Source organism: Erithacus rubecula (genome assembly GCF_903797595.1).
Source record: "Erithacus rubecula genome assembly, chromosome: 2".
Classification (NCBI taxonomy): domain Eukaryota; kingdom Metazoa; phylum Chordata; class Aves; order Passeriformes; family Muscicapidae; genus Erithacus; species Erithacus rubecula.
The window spans coordinates 99,401,043-99,419,754 of NC_136685.1; the positions used below are offsets into that span (position 1 = coordinate 99,401,043).

The 18,712-nt window shown below is 43.1% G+C and overlaps 1 protein-coding gene across 1 annotated transcript in view; it reads left to right on the forward strand.

The window, feature by feature from the left end:
• Positions 1-18,001, forward strand: part of SPRED2 (sprouty related EVH1 domain containing 2) — a 58,889-nt gene extending 40,888 nt beyond the window's left edge. Inside the window, exons 5-6 of the mRNA XM_079298124.1 lie at positions 13,981-14,130; positions 14,543-18,001. Of these exons, the coding sequence (XP_079154250.1) occupies positions 13,981-14,130; positions 14,543-15,196 (804 nt within the window). The 3' untranslated portion in view covers positions 15,197-18,001. The remainder of the gene's footprint in view (positions 1-13,980; positions 14,131-14,542) is intronic.
• Positions 18,002-18,712: the final 711 nt, after the last annotated feature.

Here is an 18,712-nt window from a genome sequence, read left to right on the forward strand (position 1 = left end):
CACAAAGCAAAAATTGTGAATTGATTCCAAGGAAAAAAGGTCAATGTCTTCCAGAGTCTGCAGAATGCCTGTAATGGCCTCTTTTAGCATCCCATCTGAAAAAGCAGAGGTGTTTGTTCTGAAACCTTATGTCCAGTTCAGCTGAAACACCACTCATGTGTTTTTTCAGATTAATCTTCAGCCTTGTGCCTGCTTTAGTGCTAAAGAAAAGACACCCACTGGCAGGAGGAGCAGCAGCTCTCATGTTTGTTCTGGTTTGTGATTCTAAAAATGACTGCAGTCTCCTTTTGCTTTAAGGGAAATGTAAGGGAGAACACAGCAAAACTCAACCTTACTAGGTTTGATATGCATGTTAAAATCACAGGTACTTTATATAATCTTTTTTTTTTAAATCCTGGTTTTTGTTCATTACAAGGCCTGCAGAGTTTGCCAGATCGAGCAGGCATGATCTAGAGGTGCATGGTTGAACAACAGAGGTGTGCACACTCCATCCATTGCTTCTCTTGTTGAATCCTGGCTATAAACTTGCTTACCTTGGTTCCCCAACTGCAGCATGGGGTAAACACTCTGCTGCTTCACTAAGGTATATGGACAGATCTTGCTGCCACTGCTTTTCTCTCTGGACTTCCAGCAGAAGTCTTCAGGCTCATGTTTTCACTGTAAGTCATGTGTTTAAAGCAATTCTGTGCCTCTTGTGCCTTTTTCTTCTCAGAAAAGAAGTACTTGTGTTTGGGGACATGAGTTAGGAAGTTTTTTGTGTGCCTTGGATGCTGCTGACAGTCATTTCAGAGACAGACACAATTACCTCTTCTCCACCAGAATGGTGCATGTTGGGGCAGATGTTTGCATTACGGTCCCATTTGCATCTCTTCTGCTTTCCTAATTAAAAAAACAGATTTCTCCCTGCTGCCTTTCCTTGAAACCTTTTGTCTACTTTCATCTCCCATCTGGGTCTCAAGCATGTTACAGCGTCACTATTAAAATTTATAAGATTTATATTAGTTAGATAAACAGTAAATCTAATTATTCTTGCTGGCTTGGTCATTTCACATTCAGATGGTTCCTTTAAAGAAGAACTGTGGTTTGTTTTTTTTTTTTTCTTTAAAGTAGACAGTAGCAACCTAGTCCAAATACTTCAGAATATGTTCATAAGTTCTGTGGGATGCTGGAGCATCTCTCATCCCAACCCTCTATGGAAAATGATGTCACATAGAGCAGAACAACACTGTGTTGCAAGATGTGTTTCAGTCAGAAGTTGTGATCAGAGATTGAGGAGCCACAAGAGCTTGCAATTTCCTTTTTCTTAATGCTGTCCTGGAGTAGCAGAAGGGGAAAAATTCATTTTAGAGGCACAGAATGGTGGGAATAATGGGGTTGTCACCTTGAGCAAATCCGCCTTGCTTGCTCTGTGAGGCTGAGCAGACCAACAAGGGGATTGTCACAGTGACAGGATGGCCATACTTCTGTTCTTCTTCCTGCCCAGCAGCCAGCTGTGCTCCGTGTGAACAGCCAAAGGGTTCATTGCTGCTAGCCACATCCTCTGATGTCTGCATTTTGGGCTTGCACTGTAAACCACAGCTATTCTAATTCAGATTTTAAAGGAAAAAAAAAAAAAAAGTACTTGCCAAGAAGAGAGAAATTCACATACAGAAAAACCAGCAGGCTCAAATCCTTCCCTCAAAAACCTGAAAAGGTCCTGAGTATCCACCAGTTTTAAGGCTAGCTGCTTTTTATGTTTGGGTTTTTTCCTGCCTTCGGGTTAACTTTGCCCACACAAATTCACATCACTCAATGGGAATGGATACCAATGCTGAAAGAGATTTTTCAGTAGGGAAGGTCAAGTGGAAAGTTTTTCCTCTGGCTGTCAGGTTTATTTTCTAGTGTTGTATTTCTCCCTTTCTTTCAGGATCTCTTGTTTCTTTCAAATGGTGCTGGAAATTAACCCATTTATTTTCTTGCCCTTTTTGCCAATACAAGCAGGCTGTACTCCCTGATAATTTAATACTATTGTCACTGAAACAGTGCTATCATCTGGAAAGGCAGCTGCTCTTTTCCTTGAGTCCTTCAGAAATGTTGGGGTAATTGCTGCATACTTCAGCCTGTAGATTGCCCTTTCTTACTCGTAACCTGTCATTTGGACAGAAGGATATATAAAAATTACTGTGGTTTAGAGGTATACAGAACATAAAATCTGCTTATTCTTGTGTCTATAACAGATTAATAAAATGTAGCTGAAGAGCTCAGGGCACCAGATAGGAGGAAGTTTGAAGGTTTGTTTGCTTCCTTTAAAATAAAGGAGTAGGGGTCTTACATGATTTATGTGTTGCTTTATTGTATTTATCATGAGGGTTTTTTTGCTTTTGTGTCACTCTCTGATAGGTAAAGCATGCTTTTCTTACTGCAGATAAGGAATTGGCATTTTTACACAATTCCCAAATGGACTGAATTTCAATTGCTTTGGTGCTGTTTCACTCTAAATCAGTTGCAAATAAGAAGAAGAATTATTAAACAGAAAGTATCTGCTTTGCTATCAGATATTCTAAAGCTCACTGCTGTGTAGTTTTTATGGAGCTAATTATAGCAATGACTGAGATGTGTTGAGCTACTTTTCTGAGGGTAAGCAATTTCTCTTGTCACAATTCTTCCTCTCAAGACCATTTTTGTAGTGTATTTTTTGGCTCTGTACCATTCCCATATGCAAACACAGTTGCATGTGCAGTGGGATTGGGATATATCCTCAGGAAACAGAAATTTGATCTTTTGCTGTGGTGGAAGTTTCCTTATAGCTGCATTTTGCCAGAACTTGTGTTGTAATTTGTAAACCAGTTAAGTATTCCGTTTTGTTCAGTTTGCCCCAGCAGTTCCAAAGAGATTTCCTTCTCTCCTAATTCTCTCCTTGTCTCCTTCACAACTTTCCTTGTGCTTGGATGATGATATGGTGTCATTTTTCAGTGTCCCAGCTCTTGTGCATTTTGTGTAACCAGACTTGCTTTAATTTAAGTAATCTTGAGCTTCCTGAAGGCCTTGTTTCCTTGCAGGATGAGCCTGTAAGATAAAAAGGGTCACCAGCAGACCTGCTTGCAGGATTTCTTGGACAAAGGTGCCTCTCTAGTTGTAGCTTCTAGCTGGTGAATTTGTGATCAGAGTGTGTAGTAGCACCTTTTCACATTTGTAATCAACTAGCTATGTGTTTATCTTCTGAAAAAATAATTTGACTATGTAGTAATGTACTTAAACTATATGATCAGTTAAAGCATGAAAGTGTTTATGAGCATGTTCCCTTTTAATTCATCTGGAGCTGAATGCTGTAGTGCATCTGTGTATTTAAGGCACAGATGTGTCAGGAGCAAAATACAACCAAGAGTAAATTGCTCTCTCTTTAAAATACAGTTAAACAGTGGGGGAAAGGATTTTTTTTTTTTTTTTTTTTTGTTAACTTTTGCTTTTGTTCAGCCATGGTTCTCAGGGCAATACTTTGGTGTTATATAAGGCAGACCTGATTTGAGTCAAGATGCCTGTGCAAAACAAGTTATTTTCCAGCCAGCTTAGTTCCCCCACCTTGCTTTTGCAGCACAGTCATGCCAAGAGTGAAGCTGATGTGGGGAGCAGGATTTGGGGTTTGCAGGAGTTATTTTAGCACCTATATGAAATCATAGCTGAGAGGTCCCACTTGACTGATGCATCTGTAGCCTCAGCAGAGCAGAGACTGGCTCCTCCATCCCCCTTCTCCTAGCACAGCTGATTCTGTGCTGAACCAACCCAGGGAAGTGAACCAAAAACCAGCCCTATAAAAGAAAGCGAATACTTTTGCGGTGGTTTAGCTCCTGGAGCCAGCTTGCTGTAGGGCTGGAAAAGCAGAAGTGCTGGCTCAAGGGAAACTAGCTGATGGGCTGAATGGGAGGCAAAAACCTCTGCCCCCCCACCACCAATATTTGTGGTGCCACCTGAAATTCATTGCATACCCCTAGCCCCAGATACATCACCTTCTGCAAGACCTCTCCTGTGCTGGTGTTGCAAGTAAGGTGGTTCTTGTCCTTGTGTCTGGTTTAGGATTTATGGCATTTTCCTCCTTCATGTTCCTACTGTGAAATTCATCCTTCAGCTGAGACAAGACCGGAGATGCCAGGATAGCTGAGATGGTGTTGATAGTGGTGTGTTAGGGCCACATTTATGCTTTTACCTTGAAAATACATGGTTGACATGACTGCAGCTTTCCAGTAGATTCCCTCTTTAATCTGGGCTATGCAGTCAGCCTTTGAACTTGTATAGGCCTTTCTTTCAGCTTCACGGTGCTTGAAAATTTGACAAAGGCAGAAAATGGCCTTTTCCATTTCTTGCATATCCAACCTGAGGAAGTGGCTTTCAGCAGACAGCTGTATTTGTAAGCTGCAGTCTCACTGGCCACCGTGTTGGAACAAAATGCCTTGTGGCAGAGCACTCGCAGGAGGCACCAGGCACAGCTGGATTTGGGGTGTCTTGGCCGGCCCAGGCACTGGCTGTGCAGGTGACAGGCAGAGCAGATCCAGCACGGGGTGTAAACTGTTGGAGGAGGCAGCCTTGGCCAGGAGCAGAGCGCTGATGGACAGCTTCCTGCAGTGCAGCAGGGATTAGGGCAGGGCTGCCTGGCACAGCACCCGCGGGGATGCCGGTCCGGCCGCCAGAGCTCCTGGTGCTGAGCTGGAGCATCCGTCTGCCAGCAGCGGGAAGGGAGCTCGGGGGAAAACCACTGCCTTGCTCTCCTCTTCCTGAAGGAGCCTGCAATTCCCACCTGCTGTGGAAACACTGGCAGATCTGATGTGAATCTGTCCTCTTGTGTAACAGGTAGAAAAGAAAAAACCCAAAACAAACAGAGAGTTGAGGCTGCCTGGAGTGAGTCCTTGAATTTTGGATCCTCTCAAATGATTGGAGTTGGAGGGGTTATGTTTGTTTATTTACTTGGGCTTTCTTTTTTTGAAGACTTTGGAAAAGAAAAGGAGTATTTTGGCAAAGCTTAACAATGAAACATGCTTTTATATGAAGCGTCAAGATTTTTCTTTACATTGACAGATTCCCCCTCCCACCCCTAGAAAGAAAAAAGAAAGCAAGAAAAAATGAAAGAAAATCCATAAAGAAACCCTACAACTTTCTGACTGAGAAAATATTGTAAGGTGGTGTCCCCTCTGCCCCCTGGTATGTGTTTGGTAGTAACTGAGAATGAACAATAGAATGCAAGATTCTGGGGAGCTCAGAGTGGACCTCTGCCCAGTTCAGAAGTGCATTATAAAAAACTGCATCTACTAAATAGGCCTGTTTCCTTCCCTCACCTGTCTAATGTGTTTTGTCTTGCCCTGTATCTTGTAAATACTTTATGAAAATTAAATCAGAAGTGATTACAGGAAGCATTTCATGTGTCTCTGGGTCTTTCTGCAAAAGGAGAAGGAAAGACAGAAGTAAATAAGTACCATTACATTTTTAAGCAGGGCCTGACATATTTGCTGTGCATATGAAGAGGATATTTTAAAAGTTTGCATCAGCTGTTGGATTCTATTTTGGTGATAAATTCCATCTAAAATATCATCAATGTTCATAACTGTGTGAATAAATGACCCCTAACTGACTTCCTAAAATATCATATCAGTCTGCTGTGGGAAGTTTGCATTTATCTTAGGTTTTTTCGCCCTCTGTTTATAATCTGTTGTGTTGTATTGTATAGGAGGAGCAGTGCTGAATTCAGAGGCTGCAGTGTGCATAGCAAAGACATTAATGATGGTTTAGGTGCATCAGTTCTTTTAGCTTGGCTGATTTAATTTTCTTTAGTGTTTTTCTTCCCCCTTAATATTATTTCCTTCCCTCCTCCTTGAAAGTTTCTGTATAGAAGAGCTGAGATTCATGGTGAGTTTTGTGGAGCCATCTGTTCCCAGCTGTGCTCAGCTGTCCAGTGTTTAACACCCCCTTACAAACTTTCTCCCTTTATTTCCTAGCATCCTTACCCATCTTGCAAAAGGAATGCTTTTTGGCCGTGTTGGATATGCTAAGTTTCCTGTCAGCACCTGAAAATTAGGAGCTCCCCTTTCCAGCCTCCCCCAACTCTGTTCTCAGTACCTCCATGCCACCACATGAATGGTCAGCTGAGGTCAGGGGTCTGATGCAGAAGTGATTTTGGGCTGCATTCCTGTGGTCCTGCACCCACGCAGGCCCAGAGAGCAGGTGATGGAATGGGGGCCAGGGAGGGGGGAGAAGCAGTGGCCATCACCTCCCCTCAGCAGTTCAGGCCATAGTGGCCATTCTCTTGGCCTTAGCAGAGGACAGCTGTGGCAATGTGGATAATACTGTTAGAGAAGGAGGCTCTCCTAATCTTGCAGAGCTGTACAAGCACAAATGTTGGGTGCTGGAGCATCCACCAATGCTGTGGTCCACAGCAGGATGTCATTTTCAATGTATAAACGGATTAACAGAGCCTCTGCAAAAGGGAAAGGCCAGCCTTTGTCCCTAGATGGTTTTAAGCAATTGGTTGGTTTAAAGAGTTTCCAGGTTTAAATAAAAAGATCCTGTTGAAGCAATGTAGCTTGTCTCAGCATCCAATCAGGCCACAGCATGGAGGAGTTGCAGGAATGAAGAAGAAAGTGTGGGAGTCCTGGTAAGGAGAGGCTCTCCACATGGCTGAGGACAGGAGCACCTTGTGGGCAGACAGAGCCACCCTGCTGTCACCACTGTACTGTGGGATTGCTGTGCTGCCTGGGGGAGCAAGCCCCAGAAGCTGGGCCTGTGGTTTGGGGCTTTTTTTCCCCCCTTAAAACATTGAGGTTTTCCTTTACAAGTACCTGATACAAAGACTTTCCATCGAAGTGGTGCTCTAGCCCAGTGGTGCAGTAAGGGGGAGGGCAATCCTGGGAAGGAAATGCTAAATAGACCTGCTCAGAGCCTCTGGTCCAGGTCTCTGACTTTTGCAGACAAAGTTTCTCTTTGTATCTCTTCAAATGCCTGCTTTTGCAGACATGCCTGATGCCCTGCATGAGACAAGTAGTGAAACAGGAAAATCTCCCTGAGGTTTCCCCCTTACCACATCTGAGTGTTTGTCATGACATCTAATTGTGCCTGAGTCTCATATATTCTTTTCACTTCTTGAAGTGAGCTGTTAAGCCACATCTGTGGCCCATGCAGAGCTGCCCAATGATGCCAGAGTCAGGTTTAGCAGGAGTTTAAAGGAGATGATCTTGTGCACTGAATTCTTGTAAATGTTCCTCAAGTTTTGCTGACTTCAGCCAGCACAGCCACCAGCATCTTTCTGGCACAAAAAGCTGTAACCACAAAAACTTAAAATAAGAAAAAGTAGTGGTAAAATAATAGGTAGCCTTCTGCATTTTATATTGGTATGTGTTTCAGGGATGACTAGAAGACAATCCAAACATTTGAGAAATTCTACTCCTGTTCTGGTATTGGACAAGTCTGAATCCATGCTTATTGTAATGATTGTGTGCAGCCAATTTGTCTTTGAACTGAACTGGAATATGATCTAACATGAAGCTATTCCTTCAGACTTTCAGCAGAGTAGAACTGTGTTCAGCTCCAGCCATCCCCAGTGGATGAGAGTGGCAGTTTTTCAAAAATGTGTGGAAGCAATTTTCTGCAATACAGTTTCTATCTTGTCTTCAGTGATGGGAAACAAACAGAAATTTGACAAAAGCTTTTTTTTCCATGGCTTTGTCTTGCCGTGACAAATTAAAAGCTTGTGCTTAGGAGACAGGAGTCTCAAATCTTAAAAGATTTTTCACACTGAATCTTTTTCTTAGTACTTGGATAATCTAAGCTCTCTTTGAAATGGGCTGTCTTAAGTATACTGGGCACACTTAGAGGTTGATGAAAAATGTCAGCTTGAAAATGTTCCTTTTCCTAAATTTCTTGAATAGAAAGCAAAAGGTGTTTTGAGACAAGATTTAGGATTTGTGCTGTTCAGCTATCTGTGAAACTCAGAAGTGCTGTATGTCTGTAGGCTTTAAAAATAAAAGAAAAAGCTGGAGGAGAACGGAAGGACTTCTTCTGGTTTGGCAAGATTAAGCTGAGGGAGTTCTGGGAGACTATATTTTATCTTAATTTCTTTGGAAAGGTGGAAGTTTCTCTGCCATGCATCCGAAATAACTCTCAGACTTCCTTTTTGTGAAGTTCCTAAACAGCGGCTCAGTAGATAAGGCCCAGGCCGGCGCAGAGCTCAGTATCACTCACTTGCTGCTCTGTTTTGCTGGCTTTATCATTCTTCTTTTCCCTTCTGATAGCACAGCTGTGCCTCCCCAGATTCCAGTGAAAGGAGAGGGTCAAGTGAAAATGTGCCGGGGATCCCAAGGGATTGCAGCTGGGCAGAGCACACCAAGGGCTCTGGCAGAGGGCCCGTGGGGGGGAGCCCATTGCAGAGCTCTCAGCCCCAGGGGCTGGGCTCTGACATGGGAGGATGCTCCTCTCTGGCTGTCACTTTTCCAGAGCTGGGTTTCATGTCCAGGGAATGGTGGGGATGCCTTCTCAAAGTACAAGGGGTGCTGGGCTCTTCAGCATGTTCAGGCTTCCACAGGTAAACACAGGAATTGCTGCAAGGAGCTTTGGCTATTGTAGAAGAATGCTTTCAGTAAAGATGAGACCATGGCCCCTCCAAGTTCTGCTTTTCTGTGCTGCATGTCAAGAGAACCCCTTAGATCTGGTGTTGTGGTGTGTGGGCTTACATGGCACTGGGAGATGGGAGAAGTGGGGCAGAGCAGTAGAGAGCAGGTTGGCTTGTGCTTTGCAAAGGCCAGGCTGGAATGGGGTTTTGATTCCTTCAGGAGCATTACTTGCAGAGCTAATTGTTCAACATCATGATACATCTGTTCCCCCCTGCTTCATGCAACCATTAACATTCTGGAGAGGAAAAAAAATGTCTTGTCTTGCTTGACCCTGGTTATTTTTGTCAGCAAATCCTTTAGCTGGCAGAGAGCACTTAAAAGCAGAAGTTTTAAGTGACAGAACTCTATAATTTCATTCTGGCAACCAGTTTCTGACAAACTGCCACAGATTGTATTATTTCATAATTCTGAGAGGAATCTTTCTCTTTTTTTTTAGCCAGTCTTGCATGCTGCGTCACACAGAGTGGACCTATTCTGTGAAGCCATTAGAGGCGAGGTGATCAGTCCAGTTCATAAGCAGGAGAAGGCTTCTTTTGCTTGTGTATTTTTCATACATGCTCAACTGTGCTTATTGCTTAGGTATCTGATTAGCCTTCTTGTGTAACAAATCCATTTCAATGAGAAATAAACTGCAGTAAATGATTAACATAATCTTCTTTACTAATGACTGGGGTTTTTTAATTTAATGAGTCACTTCTGAAAGTCTGAGGGGGAAACAAGGACATGCTTTTCTCTTTTTTCAATTACCACAGTGCCATCATTTGCCTGTAGAAGCCTGATGTTGTTTCTTTAAGCAGCCATACCACACATGCAATACGTGTGCTTGCTCAGATACATCCAGCTCGCTTGCAACAGGAAATGTGCTGCACAGGTTTTATAAAATAACACTTATAGTCATGATTAATGATTTTGTTATCCAGGCAGTGAAACCACAAGAGTTTGTGACCGCTGTAGAAGTCAAAAAGTTCTGGTACAAGCAGCACAAATGTCTCATAATTGAGCATTTGAGGACATGTTGAAACAGAGTTTGTTGTCAGACTCCCTGTTCCAGCAACCTTAGTTTTGGGTTCTTTTCTCTTTTGTGACTACCGGTCATGTTTTCAATAGTTTCCCCTCAAATCCAAATGCTGGAGCTGGATTGCTTTTAACAGGTTTTAGAAGAAGAGAGTGTTTTCTCTTGAGAGACCAGTGGCTCAGTGGTCCCCAGTGGTTTGGGACCTGATTTTCCATCAGTGAAATAGCCTGTATCTGAAGGCCATGGACTGTCTAGATATATTTCTGTAGGGTCGGTGTGTTGTGTTTGGAAGACTTACAGCAAAAATCTGATGTCTTCACCCTTCAACACCCTCCCCAAAATTTTCCCTGCTGTGCTGATGGTAGATAATCCCAGCGAAGTCCCAGTCTTCTTGTGGAGGATGGAAGTTGTTCCCTGTTTCCCTCACTGACAAAGTCTTGCCATCATTTATTGTTAGTGGCAATTTACTGAAGGTGAGTGTGCCTTTTCTTTGAGAATACACCAGATTTTCACTGGTCTGATGTCCAGCTTCAGTCCCAGTGGCGGGGCATTGAGAGAACAGTACACTTTCAGAGGCCTGAGGCATTATCATGCCTCTAATCCTTGGTGAATTACTTTCTTCTGAGGATTTCCCTCTGACTTCTTGAACTGCATTTTAGCTGTGGCCACCATCAGAAGTACCTCCTTCTGCCTGAACCTTATTTGAGCCTGTTCCAATGAGTGCCTTGTGATCTTCCTTTCTGAAGGATACTAGAAGAATAATCTCTTCCTGCTCACATTCCTATGGTTTTCACTGTTCAGTAGATTTCCCATCTTCTTGGTCCCTTCCATGATCTCTTTCCCAGGCTGGAGGGACCCAAGCTATTGAGTCAGCTGTTGCTGAGAAGCCATCTCATGTCCTCTGTGGTCCTGGCCATGGCTCTGTGAGGTTGCCATGGTGGAAATACCATCGTTGGGCCAGGGTGGAGGATGCCCTGCACCACAGGCAGCTTGGACAGCACAGCAGATACATGTACTGCCTTGAAGGTTGTCTTTGTTGGTGCTGTAAGGTTGTCTTTGTTGCTGCTGTTTTTCTTTAACCTCTTGCTGAGCCACCAAGTGGACAATCACAGAGCTGCCTATTTTAATCCCATTACCTCTTTCCTGAACAGCAGTAATTGGCTCAGAGGGCATCATTCTGTGTATCAGATCAATGTGTTTATGACATGTTGCTCTTTAGGTTTAATTATGCTTGAGGGTTTTTTAACATCCAGCATGCTAAAAGTCTCTAAACATTTTTCAGGGTCAGCATTCACTTTGACTCTCATGAATAACAAGTTTCATCTGGCAGCTGTGCCATTGTCTTGTCCATCTTTCTCCTCAGTGATTAATGAGTGTGCCCACCAGCACAGGTAAGGAGCCTGTGGGGTTCACTGATGACTTTCAGCTTGGGAGACAGGAATTTTCTACCTCTTTTGTTTTCTTCAATCCTCAGAGCATTGCATTCGTGTGTGTTGAGGGCACCTTTCCTCTATGTCAGTTTGAAACAGTGAGGGACTTTGGTGGAAAGTACCAGTGCTCATCCCAACTGATGATCAGCAAGATAACTGCAGATGCTGCATTTGTCACCCAGCAACTGCCTTTAGTGTCACTAGCCAGGAGTCAGCATGAACTTCTTGATGGACAAGTGGGCAGGGACCCAGTCTTGAATAGCTTGCTTTCCCCTTACTGAGTGCTTAGAGTAAGTATTTGTGTTGGCAAACTGCCCATCTAATCTGAGGACGTTGAATGTGGAAATGCAGCAATTTTTAATAAGGTGAAAGTGGAGAGCAGTGCTGCAGCCTCTGGTATGCTGCAAACAGCTTTGTAGCCATGTCAACACACGTGGAGGAGAGGTTCAGTTGCCCTAATGGCTCTAAAGGGAGAAGAAGGTTTGGAAGCAAGCAAAGGTAGATACAAATTGGGCAAGATAAAAATCACTACAAACTCTTTTCCAGTTGCCTGTTGCAGAAATGCTGCCTTCCCAGAGAGGCAGCAAATAGCGCAGAGCTTGGAGGGATGGTTATAGCTCCCAGCTGCCCTGCTGAGATTATCAAGGAGTTATATCCAGTTTGGGTGGGATTTTTATTTTCATCCAGGACAGGGAGGCAGTTGCAGGACAGTATGTGCAGTGACCTCCCAGTGGGTTGTTTCCCCAGGCTTCATTGTTTGCACCATGAGCACGCATGACGCTTTCAGAGCATGTCCACAAAAGGCTTGTGCCAGCAGGGCTCAGCTGTGGATCCACTGAAGGTGAAGGTCCTGCTGGCTGCCATGGTACCATTTTAAGGCCCTGCCTCTCTTTTTGCTTCCTGACAGTCAAAGTTTAGCTTTGAGAGCAGGCTGGGGCTGCCCAGGCCATGGGGCATGTTGTGTGGCTTTCTGAGAAGCTTAAGTCACAGCTCAGCATCTTGGTCTGCACCACATACAGTTCTGCAGGAAAGGTACTTGTGTGAGTACCAACATGGCTACTGTAACTAAATCCTGTCTCTTCTCAGGGTTTTAAGCTTAATGTTATTACAAAACATTTGTGAAAACTACTCTTTTTTTTTTTTTTTTTTTTTTAAATCCCTAAAATGTGCTAGGTATTGTAGGGCTGAAGTTAAGTGTAGAAGAATTAGCCTTGAAGGGTTTAAACCCCAGATTTGAATTGCCTTTGTCTAATAAGTTATGAAGACTGGGCTGATGAAACCTCTTTCTAGAAGAGCCTGATATTGGTGCAGTTCCACTTTAGAGGCATTGTTAACTATGTTAAGAGTCGGTCTGCTTCTATGTGCTTGTTCTAAAAAAAAAACAGACTAAAACACACTTATTAAAAGTATGTTCTTAATGAGAGTCAGCCATTCAAAACTCATTCTGCTTGTTGTACCTCTCAGATAACCCAGCCTGGCTTTACATCATACTGCAAACAACTGTGTATTTGCTTTCAACAAAATTAGTTGGGAGTTCGGTGCTTTTAAAGTGCTGTAAGAGTTAAAGAGAGCCAACATCTATTTTTGTGTTGTAGTGCTTCAAGGTGTTCTCACCTTTGGACAGAGTCTTTCAGAGTGTTGTTTTCAGAATAAACAAATATTCACAATGAGGGTTCTTGTATTCTTGAAGCAAGAAATGCATCTGGTGTGATTCATTGGAAAATAGTATTTAGAGAGTGCATTCTTGACCAGGAGAGGTTTTTCAGGTAAAACCAGTCTTCTGCTACTACTGATATGATTCCTCTCTGCTCTTGAGGTTGTGTCTCAGCTGACTGCAGTAGCTATCAGGAACCTTCTCCATGGACTTGTAGCTGCAGCACATCTTTTTAGTTTGGGGAGTGGGGTAGAGATTTCTTCTATTTCAGGCACCAGTGCTTCAGGCACATGCAGTGCCACAGCTGTTCTGTTTGTTGTGCATGGAGGCTCTCTTTTTCCTGCTCTTGGTTTGCTGGTGCATTTAACAACTGTCCATTGATACTCATGGTAATGTGAAAAAAGTCCAAAACCTATACATAGAATTAATGGGCAAAATAAAGAATACTGTATGGCATCTGTTTTAACCAAGGAAGGGCTAGGGAGAGATGATGGCTGACATTATTACCTCACTGTGTTTATCTGCAGAAGAGAAATATGATTGTTAAGAAGCATTAGGTATTTGCAACAGCATGTTACTGTGTGATATTTCACCCTTTCCTGATCATTGTTACGTAATGATGTAACTAATTAACCTAAAGAAAGTGCACACAGGAATGTATAAAAACGCAATCACTGCACATTAATGATGAGTGACAAAAAAGTGACAAAACAATAAAAAAAATCCTGAAGTTTTTAAAGGAAAGCTGATTATTCAAGTAGTGGGTGATGAACTGGAGTTCAGTGAGTGTTTGGAGAATGTGTAAAGGTTAACAAAATGGCCAGTATTTTTGTAGCCTGGGTAACTGGTGGGGTACAGCCTGGGCACACAGCTGCTGTGTCTGAGCCTCAGGACCTGCAGGATTGCATCACTTGCCGGGGTTTGACTTTGCTCTTCAGAGGTAACTCCTGGTGAACACTCGTCCCGCCATGCCCGGGATAACAAATAACATGCCAAGCAAATACAAGTGGTGTTAGTGAATATGTCACAGGCAGACTGTGGCATATTATTTTTCCATGTGTGTGGTGACAACTTTTATGGTCTGGCAACAGATCTGCCTCTTTCAAGTATTTTATGTGAAACTTCATGAAGCCTCTAGCCAGTCGAGTGTTGCCAATATTGCAGGTGTGTGCAAAGTCAGTGAGTGGCAAAACATCTCTTAGTGCCCTGTGCAGTAGCAGCTGAACGTGTGACAGTTTTTCTCCCCCGTTCCAGAATGCTACAGATAGCTCCTCCAACTCCTCTCAGAAAAGGGAACAGCCTGTGCGAACCCTGGCTTCTCCTTCATCCTGCGAACATCGAAGAATTTGCACTCGTGGACACCTTCACGACCATTACAGCTCTGACCACTACCATCTAGAACAAGTAAGATTTCTTCCCAGTGTTGCTGCCTCTCTGTCTGCCAGAGTTTGCCAGTGTTTGGTTTTCCTCCACATGCCTGAGAGACAGCTCCCTCCTTCTGCTCTCCTCATTTCCTTCCCAATTAGCTTTAAATGGCTTCCTGTTATTAAAAAAAGCGGGGGAGAGGGGGGATAACACTATGGTTTAGCATGTTACATTGTACCACATGCACCGGTGTAGGACTCTGACAGTTTTACTCCCTCCAGAGTCAAAGGCTGAAAGTCTTTTTTGATGGATCATGGTGAAGGGCATATAAAGCATGAAAGATACAGTTGTTAAATGCTGGCTCTTCAGGAGGCAAGGAGACAGTGATGACCAGTAGCAAAATGAACTTATTTATCTTTTCTCTCTCTTAATTTCCTTCCTCCTTCCACAGGCAGTAGTACCACGATCCTACCGGCACGTCAACTTTCCAGACGATGATGAGGAGATAGTGCGCATCAATCCTCGGGAAAAGATTTGGATGACTGGATACGAGGATTATCGCCATGCCCCAGCACGAGGAAAGAACTTTGATCCCGATGACATGGACTCCTACGTACGTTTTGCCAAAAGCGAGGCCTCGAAACACGAATACACCTATCCTTACGTAGACAACTCGGACTTTGACCTGGGTGAAGATACCAAGGGTGCTGTGATAAAGACTCAACCTGTCAAATTCAAGCCCAGGCGGAAGGAAGATGGTGAGAGGTCGCGGTGCGTGTACTGCAGGGACATGTTCAACCACGAGGAGAACAAGCGGGGTCAATGCCAGGATGCTCCGGACCGCGTCAAGACTTGCATCCATCGAGTGAGCTGTATGTGGTGCGCAGACACTATGCTCTATCACTGTATGTCCGACCCAGAAGGAGACTATACAGATCCTTGCTCGTGCGACACCAGTGATGAAATGTTTTGCCTCCGGTGGATGGCCCTTATCGCCTTGTCTTTCATTGCTCCATGTATGTGCTGTTACTTGCCGCTTCGGGCTTGTTACCACTGTGGGGTCATGTGCAGGTGCTGTGGTGGAAAACACAAAGCTGCTGGATGACTACAGATTCATTCGAAGTGTTAGGTTTTTTCTGTAGTTTAAGGAACACGTTGGTTTTGGAGCACTGAGGTCACTCACTTTCATGCAGCCACTGTGCCCGACAGCATCCGGAAACCACCAGTTTGGATCACTTCACATTGGGTCGTCTGGGGCTCACACTGCATTGATTTGCTCATCAACTGTTCTAACTAACTAACCTACAGCATAGACTTTTGTATTATTAATCTGTAATCAAAACAGACTGTCTTGTACATGTTTATTTTTTTTTTTCCATTTAAAATGAGTTTGAGAGAAGAACTGCTTCAAATGGTGGTGGATTGTAGAACATCTCCAGGTTGTCTGTCTTGCCTCCGCTTGTATGGTACCATCAGCGTGTTAGCAAGCTTTGGCATTTCTAGAAATGGGGCGGTGTAGTGAATGAGATCTCACTTGGAAGATACTTTAACTTGCCGTCAAGCTATTGTGTGTGTATAGAAGGTGTGCTAGTAACAAACTTGTACCACAACACAGTATTTCTGTCACTGGTTTTCTTTGGGTTTTTTGTTCTATTTTCCAAAGCTGAAATAGCCATCTAAGCTGCAGTTTCTCTTCTAGGGTCCATCGTCATTTCCTTCAGCAAACATCTTAAATTATTTCTCTGTTCGTAAAGCTCTGTGAACAGAAAGTAAGGCTCAGTTACCATAGTCACATAACCATTGAGAATCTGATAGTCCTCCTTACCTGTAATCATTTCAGACCACTACTTGAAAGGGAAACTTAAATTTTAGGCTTTTCTCTTTTCCCTAAATAACATTGGAAAAACGTGTTTTCAGAGCTCTGCCCAAAAAGAAAGGGAACTTCTTCATTAGCCAGCAATGTAGAGATCTGTGAATAAAACACTAAGGTTCCAGATGAGGAAAATTGTTGATATGCAAAGAATTACTAACAATGCAATGTCAAAAGCACTATTATGGCAATTCTGGGGAAATGCTGCATTAAGTGGTGGATTATATGGAAAATCATGTGTATTTGTTTTCTGTATACATGAGCATGAGAACATTCGCGTCCACTGTAGTAACAACATTTAGCAATCTAAGTAGGTATTTAAAGATCCAAAGCCAGGATGTTAACTACCACTTCCAGTCTGTGACCTGCAGTCTGCCAGATACTTTCACATGTCTCAGCACGTTGCTGTGAGCCTGTGAGTGGGATGGAGCATGTGAGTCTTTGCAGAAGCCAGACTGAGGTGTCTGCCTGGCTTCCCCCCTCCCCAGTTCACCACCCAGGTTTATCAAGTGGATGCATAAGGTGCATACAGCAGGATAATATTCCTTTAAGTTTTTTTTTAATTTTTTTTGTAATGTCATGTTGTCTTGTGTACAAGGCTTGTAATTAGCTTGGAAAAAGAGTATTTTTCTAATATATTACAAGGAATAGCCAAATAATTTTTATTAAAAAATAAAAAAAAATGATTTAGCGCAGTGAGCTCTAACTAGCATAGTACAATCCGAATACTTTGAGGCAGCTAGGGATTGGCTTGTCAAAGCTGGCACTGCTGTTCCTGCCATAATTTCTTTCTGCAGTAAATTGCCAGTGGGCGCATGTCCTTTCCCTCCCTCTATTGCACATTGACATCAGTCTTAAAAGAGAGGATTTTTTTTTTTTTAAGAATTAATTTGCCAAATAAATGTAAAAGGAACGCTTGCCATTCTTTCTTGGTGGAATGTCCCAACGGTTCCTCTGAGAGTTAATCACAGCTTTTTAGTCAACCGTGAATTAAGTATGCAATGTGCTTATTATACACTATAGAGTTGGGTAGGTTTAATTCATAGCAGTTACTGGGGATTCTTTCGGTTGGAGAAAAAAATTGAATGATAGTGGAAAAGGGATGGAGTGTTACACTCTGGGTGATGTGTCTGGGTTTGCTGAATGAAATACAGATATTTTGTGCCTAATAGCAGTTGACAAATCTTTCAATGGTGTCTAGTAAACATCAAGCCAGCCTCGTAAAAAGATAATTAATGAAACAACCTTTTCCTTTTATTTCTGTTCTCAAAAGTTGTTTCATGTAAACAAATACCTGTAAGATCTTCTCTCTTTAAAGCACAACACTACAAAAAGATCTTACAGTTTTTTGTCCGGTCTTGAAGTGCCCCTATTTATTTAAGTAAAGTAGACATACTCCAAGCCTTTCTGTATGTCTGAAAATAAAAGTTACTAAAAAAAAAGTCCCTCTTTTTTTTTTTTTCTTTCCCTCCTCCTTCCTCCCTTTTCTCTTGGTTTTTTGTAATACTTGTAGATTTTGCTGCGTATGTTATTTGGTTCATGATGGCAGTGGTGTAAGGGCACAAGGATAGAAATGGGTGGTTTTTTGTAAATATTTCTCCTTAATTTCCACACTGCTGCTGAACAGTGTGTAGCATTCTCCCAGTCAGCTTTGCAATACTGACATCAATCATTTGAGAGAAATTATTCAGATTTTATTTTTGTATCTGTGGTAACAAAAACATTAACCAATTTTTTTTTCCTGTTGTGGAAAGGTTTTGGTTTTTTGTTTGGTTTTATTTTTTCCAAGCTATTGCTCACGTTAACAAATTAAAGTGCCTGAAGCCTCATCATTATGTATCTATATACTAAAAGTTAAAACCCTGTTGTATTGATTTTTATAAGCCTTTTTACCTCCGTGTAAAAAAAAAATATATATACAAGTGTATGATGTACATTTTAGTTCTTAACTTCTTTTTTTATTGTTTCTAATATGTATGATCAGTGTAGCTATTGCTTTAAAATGTACTATGTAAATACAAATACATCATATCAAAATGATGCCGTTTGTTGTCAGGGTTGTGCTGTTCATTGCTTTTGAGCTGGCTGGGATGTGAGAGGGAAACAGGCTGGGGGCATCTCCGGGGCTCAGGGTTTCTATGGGAAAAACCTGCTTTACTTTACAGTTTTAGGTGGCAAAGGCTGCTAAGCCTTGGGCACAGCCATTCTCGTGCAGATGCAGCAAGGGAGGATGAGGACAGGTGGGTTTTTTGGGTGGTTTTTGGGTGGTTTTAGGTGTTTGGCGGGAGGGCGCGGCCCTCAGGCCCTGCAGCCATGGCAGCGCCACGGCTCCCTCCTGCTGTGCTGCTTTCTCCCTGAGGCCTCACCCCACACGGCTTTGGGCTGAGGCAGAGCTGCCTCAGGGCTGTTCTTTTACCGTGTTTCACCTCAGCAGGGCTCCGGGGAGAAGGGGGGAGCGGGGAGAGGTGTGGCTGCCGAGCCGGGGCCGCTGAGGTTTGCAGCCACTGGCCAGGGGAGAGGCCTGAGGTGCCTGGCAGTGCCATCCCTGCTTTGGGAAGAGAATAACCCAGTTCAAATGGATACCAGGCTGCCACCAATCTCCGTGGTTGAGAAGAGAAACCAATGAGTTTATCTGAATTTTTATAATCATTTCCAATGGCTTCATCAGGCCAACACCAGCCACATCTGCAGAGCCTGGGTTTATTTTTCCATAGGTAAGTGATGACCAAGCTGTTGCTCCTTTTTTATGTG